This window comes from Pholis gunnellus (assembly GCF_910591455.1).
Source record: "Pholis gunnellus genome assembly, chromosome: 6".
Lineage (NCBI taxonomy): Eukaryota > Metazoa > Chordata > Actinopteri > Perciformes > Pholidae > Pholis > Pholis gunnellus.
Genome location: NC_136532.1, coordinates 2,401,537 through 2,413,830, shown reverse-complemented (window position 1 = coordinate 2,413,830; position 12,294 = coordinate 2,401,537). Strand labels below are relative to the sequence as shown.

The 12,294-nt window shown below is 41.5% G+C and overlaps 1 protein-coding gene across 1 annotated transcript in view; it reads right to left on the bottom strand.

The window, feature by feature from the left end:
• The window catches only part of LOC306697964 (protein crumbs homolog 2-like), a gene marked incomplete at both ends in the record, with an annotated part of 31,345 nt that extends 19,648 nt beyond the window's left edge, over positions 1 to 11,697 (bottom strand). The window contains 3 exons of the mRNA XM_079162078.1: positions 429 to 624; positions 1,635 to 2,330; positions 11,628 to 11,697. Coding sequence (XP_079018204.1) covers positions 429 to 624; positions 1,635 to 2,330; positions 11,628 to 11,697 — 962 coding nt within the window. The remainder of the gene's footprint in view (positions 1 to 428; positions 625 to 1,634; positions 2,331 to 11,627) is intronic.
• Between the last annotated feature and the right edge of the window lie 597 nt (positions 11,698 to 12,294).

Below are 12,294 nucleotides of genomic sequence, written 5' to 3'. Positions count from 1 at the left end.
CCAGGTGGCACCTAGCATGGTAGCTCCTGTCATCAGTGTATGAATGGGTGTGAATGGGGGAATGATGATGTAGTGTTAAAGCGCTATACAAGTACAAGTCCATTAACCATTTACCATTCATCTTCCTAATATAACATTTCAGATAATTAACAGCACACCAGCTGACGAATCAGCTGTCAACCTCAACAGTATAGGTCCACATCTTTTTAATTGAAAAACTCAAAGATAATTTGTCTGTTTGTCAGACCTCATTTATAACTAAATTGGGATTCCACTTACATGTACTACAGTCTATGTGGACGTATCAGTTGTGAACCTCATGATTGTCAACTATATTGCGTTTCAAAAACCCAAATCATTCTAACTATACTGAAATTGTATGTTTGGGTATGTGCAGAAAGTGTAAACGTGTATGTGTGTGATCCTACCTGTTCACCCCATCAATGCACTTGCCCTGATTCAAACAGGGAATGTTAGCACATTCATCAATGTTGACCTCGCAGTCTTGGCCCTGGAAGCCGGCCATGCACTCACATGTGTATGTAGCGACGTGGTCTTGGCAGGTGGCGCCGTTCTGGCAGGGACGCACCTCGCACTCATCGATCTCCACCTCGCAATTAATCCCTGCAGGGCACAGAGCGGGGATGGCAGCGGGCCAAGGACTCAGATACAACACAATAACACCAGGAGCTCCGCTGCAGACGGACAACAGCAACACAGACTAATGCTACTTAAACAAAAAAAAGCCATGCACCTTCTGTTTATATAGTTACAGGCATAAAAGCTCAACCCATCTTGCTCTCTATACAAAGATAACAAATAAAGCATATATTTGTACTGACTGAATTAATCTCTAACCAAAAAAAAAAAGTCCTTTAAAGATTTAGTGTTTGTCTGGATAATACTGCTAAAAATTGGCAAATTTAAAATCACTGAAAGTTGCCACAAAATCCTGGATAAATGCATGGTTAGCACAAAGGTTTGACTTGATCAATGTTATTAGAATTTAATAAACTCTGTTATACTTTAAAGAGCAGCTTTCTGCGCTTACTTTGTGTATGTGTATTGTGATAACAGCTGGATACCCTGGACTGTGCTCAAATTCAAACCTTCACATTTCACTCTGAATGCCAAATAGTACTTTGATTATTGACATTTTGAGTGAATACTAATTATGAGACTTAATTTATAGTTATGGTTATTGGTTCCTGTTCTCAGGGTGGTGCCCCGTTATTTATTATTAATATATGTTACTAATCTTATTGATGTTAATAATTGAATTAATGTCAATAATTTAGTTTTTATACTGATAACCAAACACGCTCCTGCCAGTATTTAGGTAGCATCTTAACATTTTCAAATCATATATCTCCTTTCAACCTCTCTGTGTAACAAGTATCACGATTACTAACGCTTAACTAGGATGAGCTCCAGATCCACTAAAGCAGCCTGAACATGAAGAACATCTGAAACTATTGATAAGTCTATGGAGCAGAGCTGCGTAGATGTTTGATAGTCAAATATATTTATATTAAATGTCAGATCATTAACAAGAATCTCTGATCCAATAACATGAATTCCTCATTTCAATATCCCAGCCAATCTTAACCCTGATTTACTCAACAGTGGCTCACCTTTGAAGCCCGGAGTGCAGTCGCACCTGTAGTGATCCACCTCATCCAGACATCTGCCATTATTTTGACAAGGTTGAGAGGCACACTCGTTGATGTCCAAGTCGCAGTGGTAGCCTTGAAATCCAGGCACACAGAAACACTGGTAGGCGTTAACCCCGTCTTTACAGATGGCTCCATTCTGACAAGGCTCAGACTGGCATTCATCTATGTTTTCCTCACAGTTCCTCCCTTGGTACCCAGCAGCACACTGGCACTTGTGTCCAATGTCAGGGACGTCCATACAGGTGCCAGCATTCTGGCATGATACCTCTGAACAAGTGGTGACGTTATTCTGGCAGTGCTCCCCTCCCAGTCCCAGGGGACAGTGACAGGAATAGCCATTTACTCTGTTGACACAATTGGACTGGATACCTTTGCAGGGGTTGCTCTGACATTCATCTACATCCTGAGTGCAGTTGAGCCCTGTGAAGCCATCCGGACAGTGGCAGGTGAACTCATCAGTCCCAGGCTTGCTGGTACAGTTGGTGCAAGGTGCCATGATACAGGCGTCATACAGCTCATCACAGTTTTTGCCCATGTACCACACCGGTCCTTTGGGGCAGAGGCACACATAGTCACCCAGGGAGTCAAGACATGTGGCATTATTGTTGCAGGGAGATGACAAACACGTGTCTGCTGCAGCTGTGCACAGTAAGCCTGGAATGGAAGACAAAATTGCAATTAAACCCTTGTCTTTCCCAAATGTAATACATGTTAAAGCCCTATTCGGCTATGCAAATAGCACAGTGACTCCCCTCTGTCACACAAACGTGCTGGTGATGATGGTAGCAACAATGGTAAACACAAGAGTGCCATGAAAAGAAATTTAGAATTCCAAGGAAAAACACCAAGGTATATCTTTTAATTGACAAGTGACCTCAATTTAAGACTCGCACTACTAAAGTACCACTTAAACACCAAAGCAGTTTGAGCGCTAATCTCCAAAAGCACTGATAAACTCACAGATTACCCCTTTATATTCTGTTGATTCAATATGTCCCCATGAAGGGTTTATGGTTTATGTTCATATATATATATATATATATATATATATACACACTTTTTGGATATATGTTTATACTTATACTGTACATATTGTTAAATGTTTATACCTACATCTGTTTGTTTTTTTGCTACCCTATTTTATTTTTTATATATATATTTATTTTTCTTGTTTATTGTAAATTTGTGTATGTACATTGAGAGCGAAGTGGAAACCGGAGTCAAATTCCATGTACGCGTACGCATACATGGCCAATAAAGCTGGTTATGATTATGATTCTGAATACGTAATGGGACGTACTTAAAAAGCCTGCCATGAAGGTACACAACTGTGAAAGAGAACTTCAATATGCTGTAAGTGAACTGAATACCTGTTGGCTAACACAGTACACCGCCTTTCCTTTGTGACCTTTAGCTGCAATACCCCCTGGATTATACAGTGGTCTACTACAACTCTGACCTTTAGTGACCTTTAAGTTCACAGCAGATGGTGTTAAACGCAAACGTATTACATGCAGCTGTCAACGTTGTCAATGAAAGTTTTTCTCATTACTGTTTGTACACAGTTTGTACTTCAGACTGTGATGTATAGAACAATAGTGATATTACTAACCCGAAAAATGCAAAAAATGGTTGAGAGAGAGTGGAAAATAACATACATTCTGGAGGGGTACGACCTGTTTACTTAAAGGGCCAGTGTGTAGGATTTGGTGGCATCTAGCGTTGTGGTGGCAGTTTACAACCCACTGAATACCCCTCCGCTCACTTCTCCCTTTCCAAGACTGCCGTAATGTGAGTCAAATGCATAACCGTGGTAACACTGTTCACCTTGCTCAGAGACCATCCATACCGTAATAACTCTACTTTAGGAGAAACAGAAGTCAGACGGCGGCTGGCGATACTATGATTTAACTCTGCGGCTCACTTTACCGCAGTTTCACAAGTGCGTAGAGAGCTACAGTGGCCTTCAGGTATCGTGAAAGCATGAAAGGCCCTCTCCAGAGCCAGTATTTGGTTTGACCATTCTGGGCTACTGTAGAAACATAGGGTGCTAAGTGGCAGATTCTGTGAAGAGGACCCGCTCCCTATGTAGCTATAAGGGCTCATTCTAAGCTAATGAAAACACAATGATTCTTACTTTCGGGTGATTATACACTAATGAAAACCAGTCAATTTTTGCTAATAGATCCCTCAAATTGCTAGATACTGGCCATTTAAGCCACCATTAGCTAATGCTCATAATGGATCAAGCTGTGGTGGGCCGTCAGGGCCTTCAAGGCCTTCTCTGCTGGCCTAAACAGAATCAAAGTTATAGCTATTTTATAATTTTATAAAATTCATATAAATATTTTTCCCATTATCTTATTTTCTCATTGCACAGCTACTGTCTTCCTCAGTTGCTCTGCTTCCAGTGCAGCTTGTTTTAAGTAGAGCTTTTATCCAATCAGATTTCACCTCTGTGTCTCTAGGTAAGAAGAGAGGCCCCAGGCCTGCAGACTCACAAGTGAATCCATGTGCAGTTTAAGTGAATGGGGACGATATTGTTGATTGTCATAGTGTTCAACCAATCAGATCTTTAGTTTGACATGTTGGGCGTATTCTTTGACGTGCCAGAGCCTTCTAGCTGGCCTACAAGTACATCAGCATTACGTGCAGCTCAGTTTCCAGGTGCAGCTCTGCAGTAGGGGGCAGAGTGTGCTGTGATTGGTCAGTGCGCGAGAACGTGACTAAAGTGAAACTTATGCTTGCTAGCACAACTTAGGTTGCAGCAGTCAGGGTTCAAGTGGAAAGATATGGAAGAAATTAGGGCATTTTTAGTTTTTTTTACCTAGCTTTGTTTTTTTAACATCAAATTTCTGAAGGAGGAGGAGAAACTGATTTAGTGACGTAGTTACTGGGAACGCCTTTCTCAAGAAGGACATTTCCGGACAAACTGGACATAGTAAGAAATGGCCGGCCAACCCCACAGCTAGCAGCCCTGACCCAGCCAGGAAAAGGATTTGTGCACCACTTTCAGTCCGCAAACTATGAACGGTATTCCTGGCTGACAGGTTTGGAGAAGAGCTGCAAATTGTATTGCTGGGAAAGCCCGTTATTTGCGACTGAACGTCTTGGTGTTTGGAGCCGTGCTGGATTTGGTAACCTGAGCTGCCTGAGCAAGGCTGCTACACGACACCAAAGTACGGCGGGACACGTACAAGCCACGGTGCTCTTGAAAACATTTGGAGGGACCCGAGTGGATCTCCAGATCAACGAACAAGTTCGCAGGGAAACGGAGCTCCACAATGTAGTTCTTGTGAGTTCGCTCTTGTCATTGTGTTAATTACATCGATTTTGACCATATGCATTGTCCGTTAATTACGAAGCATCCCGTCCTGCGTGGGTTTAGGGTCCGGATAATTTAATCTGTTTGAGCTGTTTTCTTTTACAAAGCAAGAATTATGGTCTGGAGAAATGGGGATTGTGTGGCGATTGCTTTAGCCCTGTTTGAATCAGTTGGGAACAGCTACCTAAACGCTGCGGGGAGAGTAGCGTGAGTTTGTGCATGTTGTTTTCCTTACTAAGCTAGCTTAGCATAGCCTCGCAGAACACACGTGCCTCAGCTGTGTTTTGTTTTGCTTCTGGGTTCTGGGGTACCGGTAAACTAAACAGACAGACAGACGTTGTCTCCTACGTGAGCGCAGTCCACCAAAAACATTATATTTCCCACAATTTAAGCTTCTGCATTCTCCAAATGCACTAGTATATATATCAAACGTATTGTTTGGTTTGTAAGCCTCGTACCGAACAGTTTAATACGAATACGCGATGTTACACCCCTAGAAACAAATAACCGTAGCTGTGAAGTTATTAGGTGGCGTTTCAGCTGCAAGACAGCACTGAAGGCCCAGGTATAAAATGCACGGCCCGCTAGGATCAAGTAATGCTGTAGCAGCAAAACCCCTAAGTGTATTGACTTGCATGCATTTTATAGATTATAAATTCAGCTTTTTCAAATGGAAGAGGTAGATTGTGTCCATTTTTCCTTCAAAAGTTACATAGTCTGGCTAAAAAGTCTTCTATTTCCACTCTAAGGTAGAAGAACCACATGTATGTCAACCAAGTCTGACCTCTTTCCCCCTGTGTCTCCTACGAAGGTGCTCGATTTCCACCACAAGCCCCCATAATTAGAAATGCATAGAATCATAGGATGCTTTGGATAAAGTCATCATCAATGTGCACCTCTGCTAGCAAGTCATCAACAAAAATATCCCAGTATTAATGTGTATCATCTCTGCAACACCTGCATCTCTCATTTCCCACTGCATGCACTTCAACACCTCCAGTTCCTCTCACATGCATCTGTGATCACGTTCTGATCTATGTCTGCTCCAACACCAAGTCTCCCCTCCTCACATCAGTCTCTCACCTTTCCTCCTACCATCTTTTTGCTTTCCATACCTGATAGATCCAGAGAACAGCTGTGCTCCTTCTGTTCTGGTAAAAAGACCAAATAATAACCAAAGCTGTCAGAATGAGGTGCAGGGAAAAGGAATCAATCCTTACTTAGGCACAGTGGTGCTTTGAGCTTAATGCTAACATGTCCATGCTCACATGATCATAATCATAATGTTGCAGGTTTATGCCAGAGTGGTGGACCAACCAACCGACAAGCCAATATTGGCCAGCTGTTTTCTCGAAGCATTGAAAGTCAAATTATTCTAGTCCACACTCGAGACTCCATATCACCCAAAACTAATTTGCATACTGTTTTTGTATCTTTCAGTATTACAGATTACCTGCAATTGTCCCTGCTGCCTACAAATGTAGGCGTTGCTTTTTATACACAATTTAATTCAAGAACTTTATTGTCACTGTGGAAGCATAACAGAATTGCAGTCTCCTCAACCTGAAATGGTGATGTATTGTATTAAAAGACCTCACACATATTTATAAGAAATAAATATGGCACAAATTAGATGAAAAAAACTGTATAAATATTTGTGATAAAAAAAGTTTGAATCTGTGCAAGTACAAATATATATATACGCAACTAACCAGTGTGCAAACATCAGCAGTTGCAGCAAAAGTACAGGTGCAGTGTGGCAGCACATCAGTCTAATGACTGAGTTCTGCAACACAGCTTTTAGAAAAGGAGCACAAAGCAGCTGCGTCTGTGTGCACCGCCATCTTGCCTCTCATTTTACTAAATGCAACTGTAGAGCATGTGACACTTCTGCACAAGGAACAGTGATACAATTCAACAAGAATGTATATGGAGGTGTGAACATTGACAATAACATTGCATACTGTTTTTTATTTTCTAAGAACCATGAAAGTTTTGACAGCGATGGGAAGAGATTTATTTTCTGTAAAGGGTGTTAATGCAGTAAATCCCTCAATCTGCCATTTTTCACAAGGTGAACCAAATGCTACAGAATGGGTTAATTGATCCAGGTGTGATGGTAAAGGTGGTATTTTTGTGCATGTTTCTTACTTCTTATCTCAACCTCAGCTGGGATGTCTTTTTCATAAGTGTAATTTCCTCTGTCTTGCATCACCTCCCTCTTTTACCTCCCTCTGTTGGCTCTCACTTACTCTTTCTCACTGTGGTTCTCTTTTGCCTCCCTTGTCAAAGAGAGCCAACATCCTTCCCTGCACCGGCATGTAAAGCCGAACTCAGTCAGAACCATGCCCTTTAACCTGGCTGCCTGTAATCTCACAGAAGGCTGACAGAGACAGTGAGGGTTTCCTCACTCTTCACCCCTCCATCCAAACCCAATCAACCCTTCACACATTCCAGGGAGCTGATACCAGCTCCTCCTAGCCCCTCCCCCCGTTACTGAGCACTTCATAGATCATGGTTATGGCCAGACAGGGTTGATTCCCGGCACTGAGTGGTACCAGCATCTCAGTTCAACAATAACGCTGAGCAGAGCCTCTGACTGAAAGCAGGTAGAAGGATGTCAGGATCAACTGCCCTCCGGAGACCTCACAGAGTCTCCTCAGAGGGGGTGTGCTTTAACATTGCTTCAACTTGCTTCCTTGTTATATTAAATGTATCTGCAGGTTTTGAGAATTCTAACTCTAAAATGAATCTCAAAACGAACAGAAAAGCAGGAAAACCAACCTGACTCCAAAAAAAAAAGCTGTTCATCTAAGTATGAACAGACCGAGACATTACCAAGGTTCAGGAACATTAACCCCAACTTCAGTTAGAGTTATTAAAGAAATGAATCGTGAAAAACAATGCAGAAGTGCCTTAAAGCTGCATTCCCTCAAATGTTCATCAGGGGGCGACTCCTCTGGTTGTATAGAAGTCTATGAGAAAATGACTCTACTTCTCTCTTGATTTATTACCTCAGTAAACATTGCAGACATGTGTTTATGGTCTCAATCTCTAGTTTCAAGTCTTCTTCAACACAGCATGATGTTCATTTAGTAAATGATGGTCCATTTAGAGTCAAACAGACCATAAAGCAGGGGATGCTTTAGGGTGGGGTTACCTTGCGATTGACAGGTTGCTAATACAGCATTGGCTTGTCTGGAAGTTGTCCATGTTTTCATCTAACAACTTTAACCCTTCCACCGTGTTCAAGTTAATTGTAACATTTTGGTCGACTAAAAATGTCTTATTAAGCATTTGGTTGTACTAAGCTCCGCCCTCTCTCCTCACTTCTGGTCGCAAAAAAACAAGATGGCGAAAGCCAAAATGTCAAACTCAAGGGTAGTCCACCAGCAAAAACGTGACATCACGATGACATCATGATGACATCACGATGACTGTGTCCACTTCTAGTCTATGCTTATCTATCACCTCTGAAGCAGAAATATACAAAATAATCCATTTATAGAAAGATGTGTATGTTGAAAACAAATACAAACATATATAATGCAAAATATTTGTATAAGTGGTATAAAGAACATTGTGGGGTAGAAGTAGGACAGACATGACTTCCACCTTCAGTACGAGGAGCTACTCACTAACAGGGTTCACCCGAGCATTCAACATATTTGTCTGGATTATTTCAACGTATCCTAATACAACAGTTCATATAATATCCAACGAAAAGTTACTCCTCATTTTGTGTGTTTTCCTCCGAAAGCCAGCAACATATGTCAGTTTCTGCTCGTTTCATGCATACAGTCTTTTCAAAATAAACTGAAACAATAAACAGGAAACAGCTCACTTCGGTTTAGGCAACAAAACTACTTGGTTAGGTTTTTGGAAAAGATCATCGTTTGGGTTAAAATATCTACAGATTTCTGGTTTGACATAGGGAACGAACGGCTGACTCCTGGTTCAGATGTTTGTTGGACTTATCCACCTCCCTCCCTCCTGCTCTGGGTGGGTTTTTGCGGTCTTTCTACTTCCTCATTCATGATTACGCGCATATCATATGAAAATATATAATAGGATGCCTACAAATTACGGCACACTATTATTGGTAGGTATAGGTATAGCCTGATTATTTCGTGCCTTCAGTTGCCCCTGTGATGAATGAGACGTTACCATGCTTCTCCTCAGTACTGAAGAAGTGCAGTTTGGGCTAAATGTGATGATGTCTACACTGCACGTTCATCAATCAGAATCTGGCTCAGGCTTCCTACTCAGGTTATTTCATCCGTTAGATAAAAACTACAGTGACCAGCGGTTTTAGGATATTAGTGTTTATAATACCCGTGAGCCGTTTTTAATTATTTATGTCTTCAGTGGAAACCAATGGCCTCTGGGCTGAGAGACACAGACAAGGTAGGGATGTCAAAGAGTATTTACAAGGCACCATTAACAAACTATTGTTGACAATAAGAAAAGTATAGAATAACTCCAAACTTATCTTTGAAATATTTCAAAACTTAACAAGTCTTTTTTTGTATTTTGTGAAAACGTCACATAAGCTTAATTACAGTTTTTTGTTTTTGCGAGAATCTGTGTATTCTCGCAAAGAACTCTAACAAATTCAGTTAATGACAGTAAGAAAATGTTACGCTGAATGAACATATGTTACTAAGACAATTTATACTTTTTAAGAACCTCTGCATGTCTTAAAAAAGCAGATTCTACTAAGATAAATATACTCTTAAATGAGACAAAACTTTTTCACTCCTGACAGGTGCCAAAAGCCAGAGAGAACAGGTCTCCCCGAGACACAAAAACAGTAACCCAAAATCAACAGAGTCTCGCTGCAGGGCAGAGGAAGCAGCAGCGCTATGTGTCACAGAGGATGGGAAGCCCCTGCCTAACGCACAAGTTGGGCTCAGAGGAATTTTATTGAATCACTACAAGAGACCAGCAGCTCTGCCTCAGTTCATCTTTGTGCTCCAAAGGCTTCACAGCAGGTGGCTGCTTTGTTTTATACAAAGAAAATGTACAAATCCTCTCTGAATCAGTCACAGTTACACACTGAGTCAGAGACGCACATGCTTTTGTCTCCTGTGTGAGCTGCTGCAAAGACTGCTTCATTTCTAACACAATATTTTTGTCTTGTTTGCGTTTTTTTTGTTTTTTTTAGTCATTGGACTAGTCATTAAGCTCGTCACTGTGTGTTTACTCGGGTTTTAAGAGAAAATAGCCATTTTATCAGTTATCAGCTGGCTCCTCCCAGTGATTTTGAAACTTTTTCTCTTTTTGCATACATGTACAATTTGTATTTTCTTGGGCCGACAGTTCCCAACTCCTCTGTGTGTATCGTCTGGAGATGGCAGCCCTCAAGTGTTCCAAAGAGGACGCTTTTTCCACTGTTTTTTTAAACAGCTGTTGTTCAGGCTTAGTTTCATTAAGGCGAACAGTCCTGCATTTTTGGGCCCTATTTCATTTAAATCCCTATCCTGCTCAACTTTTTCAGCTGCTCACTCTCAGTAACTTGGTGTAAATGCCATAGATGTGCTTTTATGTACTTATGTACTCTTTAAAGGTAAGTCTGTAGTCATGCTGGGCAAACCCTGCATCTTACATCCCTGTTAACCTCCTCTTTATCATCACATGTCCTCTGCTTCCCGTTAGTGTTTCTGGCTGCTGTCTTTTGCTTTAAATCCTGAAGAGCTCAGAGTGCCAGGTCTCTCGCCGTGCTCCTTAATACCCATCACTCCTTCCATTCAAAGCAAAGACAAAAAAAGCTGTGTAGCAGTGCAGCCGGACGCTCGGATCGTTACCATGGTGATCTTCAACAATGCCACCCTCAGCCAATCCCAGCTGCTGGTCCACCACCGTTAAAACCAGCTTCAGACGCTTCACACAAATGAAGGTCGCGGGAAAAAATGGGTCAATAGGGTTTCATAAGGTTGTGGGGTCGACCAATGCCCCCCCCCCCCCCCCACAGCCACACACACTCAGACACACCCCAGCACCAGCAGATTCATCACACAAATGAGGGAGTCATAAGGAAGCTACTTACATCCTCTCAAATTATGAATCAGGGAGTTGTGATTAGTGGTATGTCTCGAAAACTCAACTAAAAACAGGAATCACTGCACAATTAAAAGTTTCACTGACCACAACATATGTTGCTATTATTATAATATAGTGTACAACAAATGAAGCTGCTTAAGCTAGTGTTCAAAAGTGTTTTTTTTTGCTTTGCAATTAACGGTAACCTTTGATTAATTAGAGCATATTAATTGGACGTGTGCCAAGTGAACATTGTTTATATATTCCGACATTAAGAGTAACATGGTTTGTTCCAGGAACCTTGTTGGAAATGATTAAAGTACAGAACCATAAAATAAAGGTTTAGCAACCCATCATGTACTTTCCAGGATGGTCCTGTAGTGGCTGTAAACACACATGTCAATACATTGCCACGCATGTGCGCACATACAAACTAGCACACAAACTGTGCACTCCACACAAGCAAGGCATACAGCCAAAATTGTGGATGTAATTGTAAATTGTTTGTTTTTCCCCTAAAAAGTGCCTTACAGCTCCTACTCTGATGTTTGGCACACATGTATATTAACATGTTGAAGCCTTACCCAGTTTGAACATCATCATGGTGATCAGCAACGTCCTCTGATATCTGGACCAAACTCTTCCAAACTCCATGATAAAACAGGATGCTGAGGTTTCAGTCAGTGTCTGCTGTCAGTCCACAGGTTCTCCATCCAGCACACTGCAGCGCTCCATCCAGGCTGCTCCAAGTTAGCTGCTGAGAGAGAGCTCCAGCACCTACATCCCTGATCACAGTGACTCTGGGTCTGAGTGTGTGTGAATGTGTGTTTCGGAGTGTGTGCGAGTCTCTCTGGAGACCAAGCTGGGCTTGAGTAAAGCAGAGTAATCGCCCCAGCGGAGAGTGAGGGGAGGAAGACATGAGCTGGAGTACTGGATTGGACTCATTCAACACTGGCTTATTTTTTTTTGCATTTACATTTTTTCAGGAACTACTCATTGCATACACCTGCATTTAAATCCAAAGTGACACCAATCAATCAGAGAGATGCTGGGATTTACAACTAGCAACTTGATCATGATACCTTCAATAGAAGAATTGCTTGGTCTGTAAAATGTCAGATGACTGAGTCCATGCTGATGTCAGCAAACAAGTCGGGATCAAGATACAGAGCAATAATTATCAAAACTTGTTGGCAATCGATTAATCAACTAATTGTTTCAGTACTGAACATTTTCAACAACAATTACTAT